The 23863-nt window shown below is 41.5% G+C and overlaps 1 protein-coding gene across 1 annotated transcript in view; it reads right to left on the minus strand.

Annotated features, from left to right (window-relative positions):
• Gap43 (growth associated protein 43) overlaps window positions 1-23863 on the minus strand; it is a 95530-nt gene that overhangs the window by 42020 nt on the left and 29647 nt on the right. Inside the window, exon 2 of the mRNA XM_021209462.1 lies at window positions 2633-3200. Coding sequence (XP_021065121.1) covers window positions 2633-3200 — 568 coding nt within the window. The remainder of the gene's footprint in view (window positions 1-2632; window positions 3201-23863) is intronic.

The raw sequence follows: 23863 nt of genomic DNA on the forward strand, positions 1-23863 counted from the left end.
TATTTTCAGTAATTAAACACATTTTAAATCACATAAATGATTAGAATCTGCAAAGCTGCAAGAGAACTATATAGGCAGGTAAAAAGATCATTATCTATAAATTAAATCTGTTCTTCCGACATGTGACATTTATTGAAAACTTACCGCATAAAACATTACAATCAGTCATTTACAATAATAAAGTATAAAATTAATAAAATGGAGTTCTTTGCTTTTCCTTAAATATATTAATATATAACATTTTACCCTATGTTGATATATAATATAATGTATAATATTTATTAATATATTATATAGCATATATTATTGGCTCACCAAATTCTACCAAACCAAGCAATAAATATATATATATACCTAAAATTACATCAGGTCTTTGTGTCTGTTCTCCGCACTTTAAAAATCCCAGTTTAAAAAGTGTGATCTAAGCAAAGTCAAACACGTCAAACACTTAGAAGCGCGATTGACTTCCAAGAGTTACAGAATGGCACTATTGATATCTTCAGTGGGATTCCCAGACTTCTTATCTGAGCCTTGAACTTTAAGCCTAAAGAAAAGGAATCTAGACAATCTTGTTGAATAAACTTAAACCACTGTCCTATTCACATAGCTTGCCATTACTGGGAAAATGACATCGTTATCTTAACTGTAAGTTCAGGCTTCTAAGGCAGGTATGTAGCTACAATAAAGATCTAAACCGAGTCCCTGGTAGAAAGAATCATGATTTATTTGAAGCTGGAATGTGAGAGTGGGCTGATGACTATGATTATTATACTCTAGAGGCTTAAATGGAAAAGTAGACCTGAAAACATAGAATAATCAATCATCTGCCATGCTTTAGTATCTAGGCAAAGGTTCAACAATTGCTTTATCAATCTGAAGGTCAGATGACTTAACATTTTCTGGATTAGTGTTCTGACCCAGTCTCATTGAACTTTCCCAAGACAGTGGTCTGGCCAAATTTAGACCCTTAGTCTTTGGGATAAATCAATAAAATTCAAAAGGGGCAAGCCAATCCAGGTAAATTGGCACAGAAGTAACTTTATCTCTAAAGACTTTTGAGGTTGAAAGGGTTAATGGAGTATCTTGATTGTCAGTTTGAGGACAGATACCTGGATCAGTAAAGCGCACCTCAGAGTGTGTGTGAGAGAGATTCAGAGAAGGTTAGACTCAGAAGTCTTTGTCCTAATCAACAATCTAGTCCATTGATTAACTCAAAATAGACTTTAACTGGTGGTGTCCTTAAGGAAGGTGGGATCTAGTTGTGTGTGCCTTTGAAGAATGTATCTTAAAATCTCCCTCTCTCCCTCCTTCCTCCCCTCCATCCCTTCCCCTCTTTCCCTCTCCCCTGTCTCCATCCATCACCCATCCATATCCCCATCTCTGTCCATCCCTCTCTCCCTCTTCCCCTCCATCTCTCTCCCCCTCCCTCTCCCTTTCCATCTTCATCCATCCATCCATCTACCAATATCCCACCCCCCATCTCTTTCTCCTTAACTACCATTAGGTGCAAAACTTTGCTCTGCATCGCACTTGTTGCCATGATATTTTGCATCATCATAGGCCCATGACCACAGAGAAAGCCCATCATAGGCTATATAACATCTGAAGCTGGGGACAAGATAATTCTTTCTTCCCTTAAACTGTTTTTTTACTGCAATTGTCACAGTGATCAGGGCAACATAAAAGGTATTCTTAATGACACCAGACTAGAGAGAGCCCTTGGAGATACTGACTTACACCCCCCCTAGATATGCTGGGGTGAGAGACAGAGCCATCTTCCAGGGATGAAAGTTTATTAGATCTGTATGCTCATAAGATGTTCTTTTCTAATTCTGTGCAGGCTCTTTGGGCCATCATAACAAAAAAACACTCCAAGTTCCAAGTTATAGCTCCAAACTGAGGAGAATCCAGTACCTTTTCATATTCACAGTCAACTCTCAATTGTTTATGCATATGAGAGAGTGGTGTCTTTGATAATAAAATGATAATTTATGGAGTTTTTTGTTTTGTTTTGTTTTTGGCAATATCGACAGACTTATTTTCCTAATTGTGTCTGACCCGTTTGTGTCACAGTTAACATTCTCTAGTTACAAACATATATAAACATTCTCCACATATAAGCAGATACCACTCGCCAATTGGTGGTGGGTAGAATGCCCAGAAACACGCTGTGGGGTATGGAGAGGAGGGTTGAGATTATATTTTTGTTGCTGGCAATTCACACACTAGATAATCAATAAAGAGTTGGCTGTATTTATGGGAGGCCCTTCCTAGAGCCAAATAATCACATTAGCTAATTCCCATCCATGAAATAAATGTAGTTTCAGTAATTACTTATTAAACTAAGTCTATCAGCATACAGCACATTTTCTTTTAACTGGGATTATCAAGCTTGACTGTTTATATCAATCCAATTAAGATAATTGTCTGATTCTCCTGTACTAGCTGCCATGTAATTCTTTGAGTTTTCTCTCAGGCTTGTAGATTTGGGGGGATTCGACGTAACTTTTGTGATTTGTAGTCCACGCTATCTAGACAGTTCCCTCTGGACTGTGCAGGTAGGTGGTCTGGCTGTAGGCTTAACATCCCTGATGCATCCCGCCCATGGCCCCACCCTCGCTGTGGTACTCACCTTTCTCCTCCTCAGCTTGGCTGCTTTCTGCAGTCTCCGTTGGAGGCTGCGCTGCCTTGGTGGCAGCATCCTCTGCAGCAGGGGTGGTGGCAGCAGCATCAGTGACAGCAGCAGGCACATCGGCTTGTTTAGGCTCCTCCTTGGCTGGGCCATCTTCAGCCTTGGAGGACGGCGAGTTATCAGTGGTAGCTTTAGCAGCACTTTCTGTCTCAGCTGAGCCGGCCTTTTCCTCTGAGGGGGCAGCATCTCCCTCGCCCTTCTTCTCCTCAGAAGGTGCATCTCCTGCCTTGCTGGGCTCCTCAGCCTTGGGGCTGGTGGCTGGGGCTGCATCGGTAGTAGCAGAGCCATCTCCCTCCTTCTTCTCCACACCATCCGCAACGGGAGCATCATCCTTCTCCTTGGCATCGGCCTCAGCAGCTGGCGCATCACCTTTCTTCTCGCCTTTGAGCTTTTTCCTTGTTATGTGTCCACGGAAGCTAGCCTGAATTTTGGTCGCAGCCTTATGAGCCTTATCTTCCGGCTTGACACCATCTTGTTCAATCTTTTGGTCCTCATCATTCTTTTCAACCTTTGTGGAGAAAAGGGAGACAAAAAGGAAAACTCAATGGGTGGATAACTCTTGAGTGATTCGTTATGTGCTAAGCCCCTTACGGGGTAGTGGGGAAGAAAATTTCGAATCAATCTTAAGAGACACGTCACCAGTCATTCCTCTTAGAAATACAGGTTTGATCCCCCTCCCTGGCCTGGAGGATGAGCTCCTTCTGTCTCAGCCTCCCTGTGCAGGGATTATAGACTTAGGTCACTACTCAAATGCTACCATTCTTCTGACACCCCCCCCCCCAAGAATCCCAGGCATTCAAGGGGTATGCCAGAGAAGCCATGCAATTCCAGGACTCAAGAAAAGGAAGTAAGGAGATTAGGGGCAAATTTTAGACCAGACTGGACTACATAGAGAGTTTCAGGCTAGCCTAGGCTACAATATAAAATGCACTACCCTACTTTAAACAATACAAACTAAACAAACAAAAATCACTGAAATTAGCTTTGTGTGTATTTCCTTTCTCAAGTCAGTGTTATTCTACAAACCAATGGAAACAGGCCTTGTTTTAGATGCACCTCGACAATTCAAATCACATTTGTCTTAGGTTTTTATGAAAGAGCCCTCAAGGATACTAGGCTCTTAGGATTTTAGAGGACTCTTAAGCGTAACGATTTAAGAAATATTATGCAACAACCTATGCATCTTTCTCCCCTAAGCGTCCAAGCATGATCGGAAACTTAACATACTCAAGGAAAGAAGCATGCTAAATAGTTCAATAGTAAATCTCATTAGGGTTTTATGCAAAATACAAGTGAATTCCAGGGCATTGAGGAAGTCAGAATATGATGATTCATGATGCTGGTCACCAGCTATTAACTATCTCGATGTGTGGTCTACCACCATCAATAAGCACACCAGGACTTCAGAATTGGAATATAGAAAATAGTCATTATCACTGAGTTTTAAAAGGTGAGGAAAAAATGGCTTTGATTGTTTTAAAAATCTTCCTGTATTTACTAAGTCACAATCATAGCCCCAAAGTCATTTAAATCTAAAATTAGTTTTTATTATCATAAATAAAGCATCCTAGTACTGCAGGCATGAAATTAGAATATAAACCATTTTACCCTTTGGTAAAAGCATTTACAGTCTTTCCTGTGCTACACATGACCCGTTTGTATTTGGAAATTCAATCAAAAGGTAGGAACAAAAAGTATAGCCATGTTTATTCTTTGATGGCTGTGTTCATTCACGTATTGAATTTTACACGCTTGCACACACCCTTCATTACCCTGTCATCTGCCCCGCCCCCCCTCACGCCTTCTCTTGCCCAGACACTTCCTCCCAACAAGCCATCTTTGTGATTTCACTTCTTCCTTCGGTGTATGACCCATTGATTTGCATGACTGTATGTGGAACATTATTTCCTGGAGCCTAGGCAGCCTCGGGGAGGCTACACCACTGAAGCAACTGACACCGTCCTCTCCCAGGGACTGCTCACAGCCCATAGACCCACAGGAAGGAGTGGAGGGTCTCATCGGCCCTCCTCATCGGAGACAGAGGCTTCAGTGAGATCATGAGCGCAATGGCTGTGCACAACGACTAGATTTTTGAGCATCTAACTTTTGCTCGTACTTGTGAGCCCTGTTCTAGGTGCTGTGAATTATAGCAATAAGGAGTATAGGGACTTGCTCTCAAAACATTCATGTAAGTGTCTATTGTGTACGATGTCCCAGGCTTGGTCCAAATCTGGCCTCGGCTTTCTCTTTGCCTTTCGCTCTAGACTAGGAAGTAAGCCACAGACTCAACACACAGTATGTTTTTCCACCTGTCATACCAGCCTAGCCTAGTGACCCAGATGCAGCTAATCATGACGTGGCCTACTTGATATTCCTTGAATAGACAGTACTTAGGTCTGTCAGCATGCTAGTGGGTACTCAGAGATATATTTTAAAATAACATACATGTGAAGCTAAGATCAAGATTGACAATATTCTCTGTAAGATTCAAGGCAACTTTTTCTTTTCCCTTAGTTTATCAGGCATAGGATTCTAAACCGAAGGGAAGATACATTATGATCTCCTGGAAGGGCCCATCCTCCTCCTTTCTGTCTCCTCCCAGGGCCATGCTACAACTGCTTCTCCATTGGAGGCACCACCTCCTTCCTGCCATCCTGCTGCTCTTGATGGCTCCTACTGGGACACACACAGCACAATCTGGGGCACCAGCGCATCTGTCCCTGCCAGGAGCCCTCTGCTCAGAGATGAAATCATAACCCTGTAAAATTAACAGTTGTGAATGGAGCACAGAATAGAGCCAAGATGCTATTTACTGTACTCGACTGTGGATTTTTCTGAATGAGGCACTATCTTATACAACAGGACATCTGCACTTGGACACCAGTGCCAAGTGCTTCTTCAATCCAAATACTACTCCTTCTAAAATTAAACAAATCAGCGATCTCAGATTAGGCCGACATGCATGAGAGACCCTCCAGAGACTCAAGAAAGCTAGAGTCCCATTAAGAACACAAATATTAAAAGATGAAAAACAGGATTAAGTAAGTTAATTACAACTGTTAAGGATGTGTGAGAAACCATTATGGAAGCCCACTGCTTTGTAACCTAATCAAAAATATAGCATTTTTTAAAATGATGTTCAGACTCCTATGTGGGTGAGCAATGCTCTCCCTAGAAGACACTGGTTATTAAATAAAAACCTTGGTGCCCAACATGAGATACATCACTATGAGCTGTTAATCAGGGAGGTCCCAGACAACCCACTCCCACCCACCCAATCTCCCCCAAGTCACAGGGGATTTCCACTGCTTTTAGTTTTCAACCAGAATGAAGATCACTTAATTCCAGAAGAACCAGAGATCAATTTGGACAAAGCAAAAAATTAGAAAAACTCTCCTCATCCATCGTGTGACTAAGTCAGTTCCTTCCACCGAGTATGCCTATCCCCCGAGTCCAAGTTCATTGCATTATAAACTTGGAACACTTGGCATTTGGTGTAGCTGATACTCTGTGAAACATCATGTTAACACTATCACTACGTACAGAGTGTCTGTGCTAAACACACACACTAGTAAGGAGATGGATACAATATGTTTCATGGGTGCCTAAGGCTCAGAACTAAAAATAACATTCATTTTTCTGGGATACCTCAGTGAATTTAAGGGTTTTACAGTCATCATGGGAACACTTAAACCTCCAAGCAAAGCCAAGCTTGGCATTCTTTCTTCTACATACTACAAATATTTAAACTTTTCTTCTCTTTTTTTCTAGGTAGCATTGAGTTTTAAATATTTTTTTTGGGGGGGGGGAGTTTGAGATAGGGTTTCTCTGTATAGCCCTGACTGTCCTGGAACTCACTCTGTAGACCAGGCTGGCCTTGAACTCAGAAATCCGCCTGCCTCTGCCTCCCTAGTTCTGGGATTAAAGGCGTGCACCACCACGCCCGGCTGAGTTTTAAATATTTTTAAAACGATTATTGTGTGCCGCTTCTCTTTTCTACCTGTGATTCTTTCCTTCTGGAACAAGTCTGTTTACTCTGTGCTATTAGACAGTATATGTCACAAGTATGGAACTATGTAATTTATATTTTTGATTTTTAAATAGGCACTCACAGTTAAGCGACTAATCTAGGTCTCAGATGAAACTTTGGACTTTTGAAGGACATTGGGTTTTTTAAAGACTATGGATATTTTATAGTTCCACTGGCTGTATTTTTTTTTTTCACTGTAAGATGGGAATGGAAGGACATAGATTGAAGGTGATGTGTTTGGGAATCAAATTGACAAGGGGTGGAGTTGTGAAGGGTTAGTGTTAGTTGTCAACTTAACAGTACCTGCAGTCTAAGAGACAAGCCCCCAAGAATGCCCCTGAGTGATTATTTAGTCATTGAGCATTCTTGTAAAGCATTCTGTTTATGAAGCTACCTGGCATTAGATATCTATCCTATAGGTGGGTGGACCATTTTCTGAAGGTCCTGGTCTGACTGCATATAAAAGATAAAATAAGCCCAACAAATGCCTTTGCCTTTCTCCCTCTTATTTGTGGTGGTGACACAACCAGCTGCTCCAAGCTTCCGGTGTTTGACTTCCCTACCATAAGACACTGTACCTTTGTACTGTGGGTGGAAATAGCCCTCCCCCCTTTAAACTTCAGTTGTTTTTGTTAGGGTGTTTTATCATAGCAAAAGAATGGAATTTAAAAAGCTAACAATTTATTTAGTGAATTAAAATATGACCAATTTGATTGAGCAAAAGATACTTTTAAGAATCATAATCAAAGGGCTAGAGATGTGGTAAACAACGTTCCCTCTCACACAGGAGAGTGGTCGTGTCTATGAAGAATTTGATGTGGCCCATAAAATAATGAGAGTAAAATATTAATATATAAATGTGAAATTTAGCAAATACTTTGTTATGACCCATTCTGTTTTTTATTAATAACTCAGTTTAGTGAAGTTTTATTCACCTTTCGATCATAATTGGTAGTTTGTCGAAATACTTTAGAAAAACTATGCAGGTATCAAAGATTACATTAGGGCTTCTTCCTGTGCTTTAAATGTAGTGAAAGATCCAAAAATAGATTGAAATGCATCCAAATGAGAAAAGAGAATGGGCCTCCTTTAGTTCTTTACACGAAAGTCCTGACATCTTTCTGGGAAGATGTAGAAGAGAATAGTCCCAGCTGAGATCCACAAGGTTCCTTCCACACTGTGCTTGCTTGATTCGAAGGTTTTTCTCAAGGTGAAAGGAAACCAAATATCAGAAGAAGCAATGAAACTTTTTTTTTTTTTGGAGACACGGTTTCTCTGTATAGCCCTGGCTGTCCTGGAACTCACTCTGTAGACCAGGCTGGCCTCCGAACTCAGAAATCTACCTGCCTCTGCCTCCCGAGTGCTGGGATTAAAGGCGTGCGCCACCACTGCCCGGCTTGCAATGAACCTTTTAAGCCTTTCCCAGCAACTGTCATAACTTGATTCAATGACAGTTTAAGACCCAGTGAAAGTCCTTTATTTGTTATGGGGCAACTGGGACACACGTTCATGACTGAGCAATTTCCTGACAGAATGTGTGAGCAAAGAGGGATCTTGGAATTCCTGGCAGTGTGGTAGTGAGAGAACTTATGTTCTTCCTTAAAGAAGGGCGCAGCATATTGCCACTTCTGCAGAATCAATACGATATACCTCTCTAAACTGGAGTTTAAAAGAACCTAGGCATAAGACAAAGCCTATATGTATTCTAGTCGTTTCCTACGATACAGGCTAAACACAAACTAATTAAGCTCTTACAGAAACCATTTGGATATGGCAGACACGGGGATGGGTTGCCTGATTGAATCAAGGATCAAAGTTACTGGCAGGCACAATTAGGCTCTGCTCTCTCAGAGACTGATATTCCTTTGGGAGGTCACTGAGGTAAAAGAGAGAACTCCCTACCAGGCCTCCCAAAAGACAAACAGGACAGAACAATCACGGAGGGACCATAAAGTTTCTTTTGCTGTGGTGGTTTGAAAGAAAAATGTCTCCATAGGCTCACCCACCTGAATAAGTGTTCCCCAGTAGGTGGCACTGCTTGGGGGAAGGTAACTTAGGTGTGGAACCTTGCTGGAGGCAGTACATCACTTTGAGAGTATAACCTCATGCATTTCTAGTTCACTTTTTATATGCTTTGCTCTATGCTTGCTGTTGAAGGTGTGATCTCTCAGCTTCAGTTCCTGCCGCCATGCCTGCTACCTGCTATCATGCTTCCCCACCATGATAGGTCCTAATACTTCTGGAACCATATGTTAAAAGAAACTCTTTCTTCTGTAAGTTGACTTGGTCATGTTATACTGTCACAGTGCCAGAAAAGTAGCTAATATATCTGGTGACAACTGGGATGTTAGGGAGAAATGTAGTCAGCCAATACATATGGGGGGGGGGGGGGCGATAGCCCAGACATGCCCAGGACTACACCAGAGGTGAAACCTTCCCACAGCAGTTAAAATAGTGTCAGTATATCCTTGATCCTTGGGAAACAACCATTGATGGTTAAGTGACTCATACTACTTTGTGTTGCTGAACACAGAGTGTAGAAACTTGAAGAACTCAGCCAGCTGGATAGGTACCCTGGAGATGTTCATCAAGCCACTCTCCAGCAGACCTTTTCCTCACTTCCCCTTCTTGTGTAATAAGAGGACAATATATTGTACTTCAACTAGGTCTTCATCATGACCATGCAATAAACACATCATGTTGTCTGATTCATAATCCAAATATTTGGAAAGCTGTATGTCCCAGATTCTAAATGATATGGTTTATTCTTAATCCCACGTGATCCAGTGCTTCTTAAAATAAAATATAGGAAATCAACATTACTAGGTTATTTTAGAGGAGGGGCCATGAGTAACAAATACAGGTCTGAAATCCTGTTCTCCCAAAGTCTTACTAGCTCACCACCTTGGACACGCCAGTCTCAGGTGACATGGAGGACTCACAAAACTCCTTCTTTTGTGTGTCGTGATGATAAAATGAGTTCATGTAATGGAAGTCATTTAATACAGTCCCTGACACACTGTACATGCTCAAAATGGCCAATTTCTACAATTCCTCTCATTATAAACACTCTTGCATTCCAGGCATGGTGGTATATGCCTGTAATCTCAGCACTTCTGAGGTAGGGAAATCAGGGGCTCTAGGCCAACCTCAGCTTTATTAGTGAGTTGAAGGTCAACCTAGGCTTCCTGCACCCCGCCTCAAAAAACAAACAAACAAGCAAACAAAAATCACTGACACCATCATTACTATCCCCACCTCAGAGCAATGTTTACCTCATTAAGATACTAAGATATGACCTGTCAATAAGATAATTATGGGCTGGCTATTAGATGTTATTTATCACTAGGTTTGCTGGTATTCCGGTCCAGAGATGGGGATTGGGGGCATTCCTCAACTCTCTTATACTGTAGAGCTATGCATCTTTAAAAGCATAAGCAATAAACTGTGTAAAAATGCCAAAAGATGTAGTTCATTTCTTTTCTGTCCCTGGGAAGAGAGAGCTGTGTTTACCCTGTCAAGGTTAAGTAACAGCTCCATTCATTTCTCACCTGACAAACACTCACTGCTTCCCTCTCCTTCCTCTCGAACTTCACTCATCCCCTAAACCTCTGCATGTCCAGCAGAAGTGATGAAATCCAGTCATTTTCAAAATATATGACCTTCATCTATTATCACACAAAAATTCCCATTTTGCTATTTTTTTAATATGTACAAGGGATCAACTTATATCCCTTGTACATTGGAATAACTGCTTGAGCTGGTTCTGAGTGCCACTCTGTGCATTTATGACTCGTAATAACTACAGCTGATAAAGTTATAAATGCAAATGCTACACATTTTGTGGGGGATTAGTTTGTGAATGTTTTTCCCTCAGAGAAAGAGTCATTTTAATTTCAGATTTTTTTACTTCATTCGACACACCCCTGTGGGCAAATTAATAATACCTGAATGTCATGTACCCAATCTAGAAAGGGTATATGTTATCTATCACCAGAGTGCATGTTATTATGAAATTTATTTGTTGAGGGATGAAAAAGAAACTAAAAATCCCATTTTGAAAAGGAAAAGATTATTTGAATTGGTATGTGACTCATTGTGCAGTATTTTAAACTTAATAATATTATTTCTCAAATAATCCCAGTGAGGTAGAGTAAGTAAATGTGCTGTCACCATTCCAAAATAAGGAAATAGATAGGCAAAAATCTCTACAGTGAGTAGGGTGGATCTTCTATATACATACAATCTCATATTTTATACATTAATCAGAGTCACACAGTTATTTAACAATAGACAGAAAGCATCATCAAGTATTCTAATATCAGCTCCAAGTCTGGAAATATACAGTACCTATGAAAGACCTGCAACAGGACAGTACAAACAAAGTAAAATTTGTTATTTCACAGACACCAGAAAATGGGTGAGCTATCTAATAAATATTTTATGTTTTTCATTCCTTCACGGTTCAGTGACTAAGAAGCCTTAAGGCTATGTGCTCTTAAAAACAGTATGTGCCCCCATCAAAAACTAGCACTGGGGGGGGGGNGGATGTTAGGGAGAAATGTAGTCAGCCAATACATGGGGGGGGGGGGGGGGCGATAGCCCAGACATGCCCAGGACTACACCAGAGGTGAAACCTTCCCACAGCAGTTAAAATAGTGTCAGTATATCCTTGATCCTTGGGAAACAACCATTGATGGTTAAGTGACTCATACTACTTTGTGTTGCTGAACACAGAGTGTAGAAACTTGAAGAACTCAGCCAGCTGGATAGGTACCCTGGAGATGTTCATCAAGCCACTCTCCAGCAGACCTTTTCCTCACTTCCCCTTCTTGTGTAATAAGAGGACAATATATTGTACTTCAACTAGGTCTTCATCATGACCATGCAATAAACACATCATGTTGTCTGATTCATAATCCAAATATTTGGAAAGCTGTATGTCCCAGATTCTAAATGATATGGTTTATTCTTAATCCCACGTGATCCAGTGCTTCTTAAAATAAAATATAGGAAATCAACATTACTAGGTTATTTTAGAGGAGGGGCCATGAGTAACAAATACAGGTCTGAAATCCTGTTCTCCCAAAGTCTTACTAGCTCACCACCTTGGACACGCCAGTCTCAGGTGACATGGAGGACTCACAAAACTCCTTCTTTTGTGTGTCGTGATGATAAAATGAGTTCATGTAATGGAAGTCATTTAATACAGTCCCTGACACACTGTACATGCTCAAAATGGCCAATTTCTACAATTCCTCTCATTATAAACACTCTTGCATTCCAGGCATGGTGGTATATGCCTGTAATCTCAGCACTTCTGAGGTAGGGAAATCAGGGGCTCTAGGCCAACCTCAGCTTTATTAGTGAGTTGAAGGTCAACCTAGGCTTCCTGCACCCCGCCTCAAAAAACAAACAAACAAGCAAACAAAAATCACTGACACCATCATTACTATCCCCACCTCAGAGCAATGTTTACCTCATTAAGATACTAAGATATGACCTGTCAATAAGATAATTATGGGCTGGCTATTAGATGTTATTTATCACTAGGTTTGCTGGTATTCCGGTCCAGAGATGGGGATTGGGGGCATTCCTCAACTCTCTTATACTGTAGAGCTATGCATCTTTAAAAGCATAAGCAATAAACTGTGTAAAAATGCCAAAAGATGTAGTTCATTTCTTTTCTGTCCCTGGGAAGAGAGAGCTGTGTTTACCCTGTCAAGGTTAAGTAACAGCTCCATTCATTTCTCACCTGACAAACACTCACTGCTTCCCTCTCCTTCCTCTCGAACTTCACTCATCCCCTAAACCTCTGCATGTCCAGCAGAAGTGATGAAATCCAGTCATTTTCAAAATATATGACCTTCATCTATTATCACACAAAAATTCCCATTTTGCTATTTTTTTAATATGTACAAGGGATCAACTTATATCCCTTGTACATTGGAATAACTGCTTGAGCTGGTTCTGAGTGCCACTCTGTGCATTTATGACTCGTAATAACTACAGCTGATAAAGTTATAAATGCAAATGCTACACATTTTGTGGGGGATTAGTTTGTGAATGTTTTTCCCTCAGAGAAAGAGTCATTTTAATTTCAGATTTTTTTACTTCATTCGACACACCCCTGTGGGCAAATTAATAATACCTGAATGTCATGTACCCAATCTAGAAAGGGTATATGTTATCTATCACCAGAGTGCATGTTATTATGAAATTTATTTGTTGAGGGATGAAAAAGAAACTAAAAATCCCATTTTGAAAAGGAAAAGATTATTTGAATTGGTATGTGACTCATTGTGCAGTATTTTAAACTTAATAATATTATTTCTCAAATAATCCCAGTGAGGTAGAGTAAGTAAATGTGCTGTCACCATTCCAAAATAAGGAAATAGATAGGCAAAAATCTCTACAGTGAGTAGGGTGGATCTTCTATATACATACAATCTCATATTTTATACATTAATCAGAGTCACACAGTTATTTAACAATAGACAGAAAGCATCATCAAGTATTCTAATATCAGCTCCAAGTCTGGAAATATACAGTACCTATGAAAGACCTGCAACAGGACAGTACAAACAAAGTAAAATTTGTTATTTCACAGACACCAGAAAATGGGTGAGCTATCTAATAAATATTTTATGTTTTTCATTCCTTCACGGTTCAGTGACTAAGAAGCCTTAAGGCTATGTGCTCTTAAAAACAGTATGTGCCCCCATCAAAAACTAGCACTGGGGGGGGGGGTAATAATCATATATGTGTGTAATGCTAACAACAAATCCAAAATTACATAATTTTATGTCTTAACTATCCTTCTAAACAGTTTATTATGTTATTTATTGACATATATGTGTCAAATATATTTACTATATATATTTTATATAATAACTGATATAACTCTAGCACCAGTGCTGTAATAGAAAATATGATTTTGTAACAGAAAACAAAGGGACTATGACATAGGGCATAACTATCATGCTCAGAATCACATAACAAGCAAGCAGTAGAGTTAGTATTTGAAACAAAGTATTGGATGACACCTGGACATGGAATATCTCCAGAAAGCAAAGAAGTTGAGTAGTCAAAGTGAAAACAAGGCACCTCTCTCTCATCTCTGCAGATTTCCCCACAAGCCTCCTAGGCAAAGTCAAAAATAGACGTTGGGGGGGGGGGCAGTACAGTTCAGAATAGGGCTTTGTCGAAGCTGGTGTCTGTCAATGCTGGGCAGTTTCTAAAAGAGTCACCGGAGCTGTCACCCCAGTTTCATCCCCCCCTTTCAAAATCTTGCTCCAATAGAAAGAAAATGGAAATGGTGTTTTTCAAAGCCGGGGGGGGGGGTTGAGGGGGGAGCTCTGTGGCGTCATGACTTCATCACCCCACTGATGATGTGACTCGTCTTCCTCATGAAGGATCTGATGGGGAAGATTCACACTTGGAGTGTTGAAAGCAGCCTTGAGACTAGCTTTCCTATTCATTTTGAAAGCAGGAAAAAGAAATTATCAGAGGGCAGAGGAAGCAATTCTGAAAGGAAAGGAAAGAAGGGATGGGGGCTAAGATCAGAAATCATGGCTATTTAATTAAATGAGGAAAGTAAACAGATGAAATAGAGTTACCCTTGTGAGTTCTTATAGGAGAAAAGGAGGCGGAGGATGGGTCCTATGATTTATTCCTGAGTCTGAGGATTTAATTCCAGTCCAAGTTTCTGAATTAAATATAGCTTTTCCCTTGCACCAACTATTCCTTCTGTCCTCACAATTGTAGGGAGGCAGATAGTGAATATGGAACCAGCTGGGATTACATCCTCAAAGTTATCATATTATGTCATCTAGCTCCTTGAAGGAATGAATGCTTTATCTGTTTTAGTGGCTGTTCATTGTGGTGAAAAACCATTATTACCTCGCCTACTTTGTGGTCCTACAACAAGAAAACACTTCATTCTTCAAAGCCACCTGCCTAGGAGGAGGTGATCACCTCCTATCTTTGGAAATTCTTAAGTAAAATTTACAACTTCTGAATTAATCCTTGTGGCTCCCCCAAAGATTTTTATAACTCATTCTTTAAGTAAAACAATCAAGCTAAACCAGGTGAGACAGGGAGGTATTGTCTGGTTCTGGGATATTTATGTTAAGAAAAGTTACTTTGCCAGAGCCAGGCATGGTGGCCCTTGACTTTAATCCCAGAACTCGGAAGGCAAGGACAGGCAGATTTCTGTGAGTTCAAGGCCAGCCTGGCCTATAGATAAAGTTCTAGTGCAGCCAGGATTACACAGGGAAACCCTGTGTCTTGAAAGAAAGGAGTCTGAGAGAGCAAGGAAGTGAGCTCATGGAAAGCCAGGAGTCTTTCCTAACATCTTGGTTCCATCAGATCGGATGCTATTACTCCTCTTCAAATTCTGATCTTTTCATCATAAGATAGATTCTTTTGTTTGTGTGTCTCAGGATGAGAACAGATAGGAGTGATTAGAGATTCCCAGGGGTCTTCAGTAACTCTGCCTGCGATTAAGTAATTATTCACAATTTCCCCAAACTGAACACAGACAGGCACCTAGTGATCCAAAGTTGCTCTGAGCTTCTCAACAGAGTAGTGGTGACCTGAAACAGAGGTGGCCCCAAAACGTAGAGTGCACGTTTTGAATCATTGTGTGGAATCAGAAAACTAATGGGGCTAGTTGGAAGTGGAAGTGAATCTTCTGAATGAAGATTGTTAATTGTTGTTGGTTTTCCACTGATCAAATACCTGAAAGTCTGCCTGAGCACACTGCTTCCATATTGTAAGTGTTAAAACTGACACCGGGTGTGGTCGCTGTGATACTCAATGTAAATCTCTTACTTAAGTCTGTCTCCACTCATCATATTATGTTAAACTAGAATAAAACAGGGCAGTGTCTTTAGCAAAGCATAGTATGTTTCTCCCCCCACTCTCAAAAAAATTTTTTTTAAGTATGTGCATTGTTCATCAAGTTAAGAAGATATACATTGCTTTGGAATTTGGGTTCAACCTAGTCTTCTAAGTGAGAGCTGAACTTCAGTCAAAGAAACCCTCACATGCCTCATATGCCCGAGTCTAGCAAAGGTCTGTGTGCTCACTGACAATGCGTCTTGGGACCTCTATCTTGCATGTCCACCAAAGATCTTCACATCCATTGTGAGCCACCCCAACCCTCAGTTCCTTGGCTGAAGATCTTTCTTGCTTTGCTGCAGTTATAATGACCAGTAATTAGCATATTTATTTTGCAAAAATTACAAATTTTAAAACTATATACATTTTTTAAAAAATTTTCTGAGCCATATGGTCTCTATCTTGACTCAACTCTGTCACAATAGTGTGATGTAGTCCAGGAACAATACCTAGAAAATGAGCAGGTTTGTATTCTAATAAAGATATTTATGAATTGGGAATGTGTGCATTCTAGATAATACCAAGGACCACAACATATTTTTATCCGTTAAGGTGCCTTTCAACCATTTAAAAAAGTAAAAGCTGTTATGAGGTTGCACACCAGTTTGCTAACTTCTGGGATAGGCTATTATTAACTTTATCTTAAATTCCCACAGCATCTCTAGCTGTGTTTTGTGTGTGTGTGTGTGTGTTAAAGCTATTCACGTACTTTCCTCCCCTATACTCTACTATCCGATAAATTCTTGAAGGGAAGAAAAACTGTCATAATAATGATGTGGATAACAAAAGTTAGCATTCATTGATTACTTTGTCAGACCCTGAGCTAAGGTTTTACATGGAAATTCTTACATGTAGGAAGTAGACATCACTATAATTATAATATATGAGTTAAGTAATGTGATTTTACAAATGAGAAAATTAGTGCTTAGGGAGGGTTCTATATTTAATGAGTGGAAGAGCTGGGCCTTGACTGTCTTAGCTGCCTGACTCTGGAGTTCAGCCCTTCTGATGGTTTTACACTCAGATGATGATTTGAGGCTTATATCCTGCGAGTACGTTATAATAAGAGGCACTGAAAGTGAGCCCCCGCGACAAGGTACAGGGCTATGGCAAAGGCCCTTTGGAGGTAAGCAAGCTTCAGAGAACTGAGAAACAAGCAACACTGAAGTCTGCCTGCCTTAGGAGAGCCTTTGCCCAGTTTTTCCTTACATCATGTACAATGGCCCCGGGACGTGTAGTAAATAAAATAGCGTAAAGCAAGGAATTACAGAGAAATAAGAGTGAATGGTGGGGAGACACACAGAAACACTGGCAGAGCCCCAGCGGAAGGAAGGGCCAGGCCTGCAAGCTAGCAGCTGCACTCCCGGGAGGGAAGAAATGAGCGACAGCTGGAGGACCCACGTGCCATAGAAAAAGACTTGCCTTTTGCCATCAGAGCTGAGCAAATTGCTTATGTGTGAAAGGTTTGTGGAACCAAGTTAAATGGTGCTAAGTCACTAGATAAAAGATCACACACCCTTTAGCTCAAGACACCCGCCTCTAGAGATGACTTCTAACAACCTCCAGCCTGGCTGAGGACAGGCAGTGAGTGGCATCCACATTAGCAAAGTGAGCTGTGACCTGGCAGCAGGACCATAAAAGGGTCCTTAAATCTCCCAGGGCTGCTGCATCTGTGCAAAGAAAAAGCAAAGAGGAAAGGCAGGCAGGCTATAGGACCAGAAAGACCAGCCCCCTCTGAACTTCTGGGAGCAGCTGGCAATGGCCACTCTCAGGGCAGACTTACCTGGCCCAGGTTTACTGCATCAGGATCTACATCTTAACAAAACTAGGCACATCGATGTGAACAGTGCTGGCCATATCAGCCACATGTGCTGCCTGTTCTGCAAAATCCACAGTTCCTTCTGAATAGCGCTCTACATGGAAAGCTGCTTTCAAGAACTGACTGTTGATTGGATTTAGAGAAATGAGGAATGAAGGAGGGGAGGAAGGAAAGAGGAGAAGAAAGAGGAGGAGGCGGAGGAGGAAGGTAGAAGAGGAGGGGAAGAAGGGGGTAGGAGGAGGGAAAGGAGGAGGGGGAGGAGAAGGGGGAAGAGGATAAGGAGGAGTGGGAGGAGGAAGAGGAGAGGAGGAGGGGAGAGGAGGAAGAGGAGGAAGAAGAGAAGAGTTGTCAGGTGTCCAGGGCTGTCTACTTGACCCTCCCAACCTGCCTGGGACCTGTGAAAGTCTTTATACTTCAGTGGATTCAGTCTGCCTATCTGATGAATCAAACGCCCCAAGCATCAGAGCTCTACCAGCAGATGATTATGTACATTTTTTTTCTGATTTTCTATTTCCCTAGAAAATGAAGCATCTGAGATTTGTAATCTGATTGCAGAATCTAGTATGGATGGGGTCTCCTCCCTGGACTTTGGCCTCTACTGTCACTGACTTTATCATAATTACATAGACTTAATTGTTTATATGCATTAACATAAACAGCAAATACGCCCCTTCCAGTAGATCACCGAGCTGAGAAGGGAAAAACCTGCTGGCAGCTATGGTCCTACACTTGGCTCCCTACAGTGGAGGGTGCCTTTACTGTATATAGTACCTATGAACTGGCAAATGAATCATTTCATTGTCAAAGAGACACTATCATCCTGTCAACGCCAGCCCATAACATGCTGATACCAGCTCTTTCCAAAGGCTGGCACTACACCATTCATTAGTCAGCAGAAACTCACAGCTTCCCCAAAGCCTCTGTGATAAGGGAGGGAAGGATTCTAAAGGAATGCCTAAGTTACCATTTAAAAAGTCACACTGTGAGTGTATGTGAAGAGTATGATCACAAGCTAGTTGGAGGAAGAAAGTCAGATTGCTAAAAATAAAGAAGATATGCAAATATATTATGTATATTATACATATACACATTATATATATGTATTATACATATACACATTATATATATGTATATTATGTATCTATACACACTGTACATACGCACACATGCACATACATACACACACACACACATACACATACACAGACACGGTGTCATCTTTCTGCACAGTGGTTTCTGTGTGATCCTGGGTCCTTTCACAGCTGCCACCCCCTAGGCAGTGACCCATGGAAGCTAGCTACCAGGCTTCTCACTATTCTTCCGTTTGTGAATGTGACGTCATGTACAGCCCGTGACACCACCCCATCCCATTGCCAGTGTCCCCGAGATTCATTCGTGTTACTGAATGAATGAACATCTCTGGTGCCAGGTGTTTCCAAGCTCAGAGGAAATCTCACCGCATCTAAATTTTGCTACATGATACGGTAATTTCACTTCTTTCCACCTGCTTCATTTACTGTCCTCCCAAGATTGAAGAGAAAAAAAAAAAAAAAAAAAAAAAAAAAGACTGTGTGCAGTTACTCGAGAAACCTTAAAAAAATGTAAATGAATACTAATAGTTCCGAAGGGTCATTGTTTTCAACTGGAGTCCCTGGTTTTGCCTTAGCTGGCTTTCTCTTTTGTAACATCCTCCATGATTCTTACTTAGTTTGCAAATGTCTGATTCTGCTGAGATAAAGAAACCCTGCAGCCCTCTGCTAGGGCCTCCCCTTGCCCAGCAGAAGGTAACAGCAGAGCGTGAGGGATGCTAATGTGCCCTTTGCAGCCTCCAAGTCAGAGGGAAAAAAATGGAGACAGGCTTCCAATTGACCTAGTTAGCTTTTCCTATTCTTTCCCACCCGCTGTGTAACCTTGACATCACCCAGGTCTCTGTGTATAAGCAGCACGAGCAAGCTGGTTGATTTAAGAAGACTAAGAAAGGAGCCCAGCCCATTGGCCCTCACTGTTCTTCTGAGAGCTCTGGGACATAGATAGGCTCAAGCTTTTGTTCTTCAAGCCAAGCCTATGCAAGAAGCAATTACCTCCCAAACAAGAATTCCCTAGCGCCCTGAGAGAGCAGTAAGACTCGAGGCTTGCGGAATTGGAGGAGGGGCTCCACCAGTTGCAGACGTGGAGTCCGCACCTCTGGGCGAACACTTGGGCTGTGCGCGTGGGGCAGTGAGCAGTCTGTGCTCCGCCCTGGCTTCCTTAGGATCTGGGGTCCCAAGCCACGCCCTCAGCCCTCCCCGCCCCCCCCCCCGCAAGCTGAGAGGTGGGGGCTCTGAAAGACAGCAAGAGAGAGAGAGAGAGAGAGGAGAGCAGGCTGAGAAACAAAGCGATGAGATCACCCGGAAGGAGCCAGTTCCATCGCGGAAGACAAAAAAATGAAGTGCAAAGTAGGGATGACCAAAGGAAACAGATGTCAAAATGTAGGGAGTAGGGCAGATCAACTAAAGCATGGAAAGGAAGCCAAAAATCAATGTGTGCAAGAGAGCGGAAACGGCAGAGAGGCCAGTCAAAACCAGCGTTGCTTAGGGAAAAAGCAAGTTAGTTTCAGCCCCCTCCTCTGCTCCCCAAAGTCTGAGGTCTTGTCAGTTCCTTATTATATACAGATTTTCAATGTCAAGGATAGGAGGGTGAGCTTCAGGGCGTCCCTGAATCCAAACCATCAGGCAGTGTGTTTAATTAATTACTCGTCTGAGTCTCCATGGAATGGCCACAGCTTTTCTAAGCTCAGTGCTGCCCACTACTTCTGTACCTCCAGAAAAGGGTCATTGTTATTAGGCTGAGTTATGGAAAAGAAAAAGAAAAAAAAAAAGATCAAAACATAAGGAACACATAAACTGTAAGTGATAGGAGTGAAGAATTTGGTGGCAACTGACTGAGAGCAGTCATCTAACCCAGATAACATCCTAAGGCACAACTTCAAAGGTAAATACAGGAAGGAAAGCCTGGTGGGAGAAAACAGGGAGGGGCTCGATGCCAGGATGGTCTGTGGGCCTTAGGGGACACTCGATAAACACTTATGGAAGTAGTGAATGAGCCCTCTAAGTGATTTGGACTCTTGTCTCTTCCTCACCAGGAACTGGCCAGTACCCTGGCTGTTCTGGGTCAGATTCAGCACTCAGTAGTAAGTGCAGGTAGCTGAAAAGTCCTTTACCTAATGCTTCTTGCTTAAGCCGGAAGATGACCATATGACACCTGTACTCTTAGGCCTAAGCAACTCTCCTCTTCTGCACTTTCAATTCAATGTGGCCCTTCTTCAGGTGCCTATTAATTTGAGTCTTCTCTCTATCCATTCTCCTCACCCAACAGTTCCTTCTACCATTTAATCAGACAGCAAGAAGGTTCCTTTGAAACTCCATTTAGCTACCCTCTCCCACAGCGTTGCTCTTGAGAATCGCATTCTGACACAAAGGTTCCAAGTAAACAGGTTTGCAACCTTCCTTCTCACTACTGTTGAACTGGCTAGCATAACACATAGCTCAGAGAGGAGGGTGTGTGTGTGTGTGTGTGTGTGTGTGTGTGTGTGTGTGTGTGTGTGTGGTTTTACACATACATCTCTTCTCCAATGAAATCAGATGTAAATAAAGGCTTCTGTCTTCCAGCCGAACATGGCTTTTGTACTCTTGAGTGCTCTGTAGCTATGATTCCCTGTATAAGATCAGACACATGAAGACCCTGTCATGATTAGAGGAAGCACTTATGGGAGCACATCTCTAACTGATGACTTATATGAATTAATGGTGGGTTAGAGGGAGAGAGAGAGAGAGAGAGAGAGATTTTCTTTGGTGATGTAGTCATTGGTATGGTACCCATGATCCTGTAAACAACCCTAATAAACCTGATTGGTATAAGTGGGGATGGTCGAGAGTGGAAGGGGAGTTAGGAGTTAGTTGGAAAGAGGAAGGAGATTAGCGAGTGTGGGAGAGAGACAAAGGAAGGGACACAGGGAAGGAAGAAGAGGCAGGGATGAGCAAGGTACATTATGCACACGTATGAAAACAATAATGGAAAGCATTACTGTGTATAACTCAGCAATGCTAATAAAAACACAATAAAATCGATTTTAAAATGGTTTCATCTCTATAACCCAGCAATGTTATTTTCTCCTGTTTCCATAAGAGAGAAAACTCTCCAGCTCCATTTTGGATGAACTTGAACTTTTACAGACAGATGAAGAAATTTTCCCTTGTGTTATTACAGTGTGGGAGGTGTTTTAAGTTTTAAGGTTAACAATTGTCTTTTCTAAGAAGCTGTTCACCATGAGGCCATTTCCACTGACATACCTTTGTTTCCTGGGAAATAGAAGACTGCATTGTTACAAGGTTCAAGTTTAAATAGATTAAATGATTTTTCTCTCAACCCGACTTCAGATTAGCAACAAAAATGCTCTTCCATCTACATCAGGGGGTTGTAACTTCCATTGTACATGTCTGCCAACTAATATGATTATATATATATATTATATATATATATATATATATATATAAAGATTCATTCACTCCACCTCGAAGTCTGCTGAGGGCAGGAGTCTGCTCAGAAGTACCCAGATGCATTTTTGATTGATTGCAGTCAGTGATCCATAGATTACACTGAGAACTGACCGCGACCTGAACCACACTTCTGTCTGAAAATATGTTCCTTGAATACATTGAAAATGGCTCTACTGATCAAGTAAGGATTTTCTACTTTACTCCGTTGTTTCCAATGGACACCCAGAAGTAGCTATTTCCACAAAATGGACAATAATCCCTACTCTAAATTCCAATTAAAAATATCACAATGCCATGTTATCTCACAGCTAGGGGCACAAGCTTACAGAGTCAGTGATAGAGCTGAGGTTCCTTAGTCCTCTTTACCTCCGAGTGCTCTCCCAGCCCCTCTGAGTTCCCAGGGCCACATTGAATGAGAAAGCTAAATTTGGGACAAAGTAGATAACTGAATTAGATCATTAGTGTCAAAGGCATGCTGTAGCCTAAGGCATTAGGCAAGTCTCAATTTATTATCCTTCCATTCTGGGCCTGAAAGATACAGATTAGCAGCCAAGCTGGTCCCTCTGCTACATTTCAATCATGGAGACTTGGTTTGGTGCTCCTGTGTGGTGACTATGGGCTCATGAAAGCTGAAGACTCCAGCCTGAAAAGAGCAGATTATGCTTTCCTGCCCCAGGAGAAAAGCTCCTGTTGCATAATTTCCTTGACTATAATATCCAATATAAATGCAAATTAACTTTCACTGTTTTATCAAATCTACTAAGTTATAGGCTGCCTATTAGTCTTCTACAAAGTTTCTGTACATAGAAAAGTACAGATAGCCCCCATCCAGGGTACATTTCACCCGTCAGGCAAATGGGGGATCCTAGGACATCATCCTGACACATTGCTTGCCATCATTTAAGAGCAAAATGAAATGTATGCAGAGTGAAGGAGGTGAGGATGCTGGTGATGTAATCTGTGGTAACAGACATTTTTTTGTTTAGACAATTGTTTTACTACCACGAGCTGAATAATGTTCCTTTGACATTCAGGATAATCTTGACTGCTCTATATTCATTGTCGACATGCATCCTGGGGAGAGCAAATTGCTACAAAGACAATAAATTCACTAGTAGGAACACTGTCATCTGATTTACTTTCTCCAAGGTGTTAGAGGTATATGACATGAGCTATGAGACTCCAGGTTTTAGGATCCCTGCCAGACCTTTCAGTGGTGTATTAAAAAAATAATAATCTCCACTTGCTCAAAGGTCCATGTGAGGCTTGAGTGGCTTCTCATCCTGCTCTCTATCCAGTGTAGAGCCTACTTCGTGCCTGAAAAGACTCTAGAAACCAAGACGGTTGCCGTCTTCTTTGAATATTGAGGTTTGTCCAACATCAGCAGAGACAGTTAAAATCTGATGAATAAAAAAAAATGCATCAAATCACTAGAATCATTTCCTAAATCTCCTCAGACTTTCCTGCTGAATGTCTCACTGGATTTTCATAGTTTTTAACTGTGGGCACATTCCAGAACCGAAGAGAATTCCAGGCAGTGTGTCGCAGCTGTGCTGCACTGTGTCCATTTCTGGAACGTGGATTTGGCATTATTTCCCCCCCACCACCGCCCCCAAGAAACCACCAGTTTGCACATCTGTTCTTTGCAGCAACAGATATAATTACAATACTGTTTGTAGTCACATGACCCCGTGAAGGGGGCACTGCTTAAACATCTGTAAACATAGATAAACATCATATTGTGTTTCTTTCTCAAACCATTTGAGCAATTTCTGCTGGAGGGGAAAAAATATCTTTTGTCAGTGTTCAGCAGCGTCTCCCTTTCTGAAACCCTTTCTGGGTAAGATTGGTTTTGCCCCCAAGAAAGCAGGTTTTGTTGAAGC

Source organism: Mus pahari, chromosome 12 (assembly GCF_900095145.1).
Source record: "Mus pahari chromosome 12, PAHARI_EIJ_v1.1, whole genome shotgun sequence".
Taxonomy (NCBI): Eukaryota; Metazoa; Chordata; class Mammalia; order Rodentia; family Muridae; genus Mus; species Mus pahari.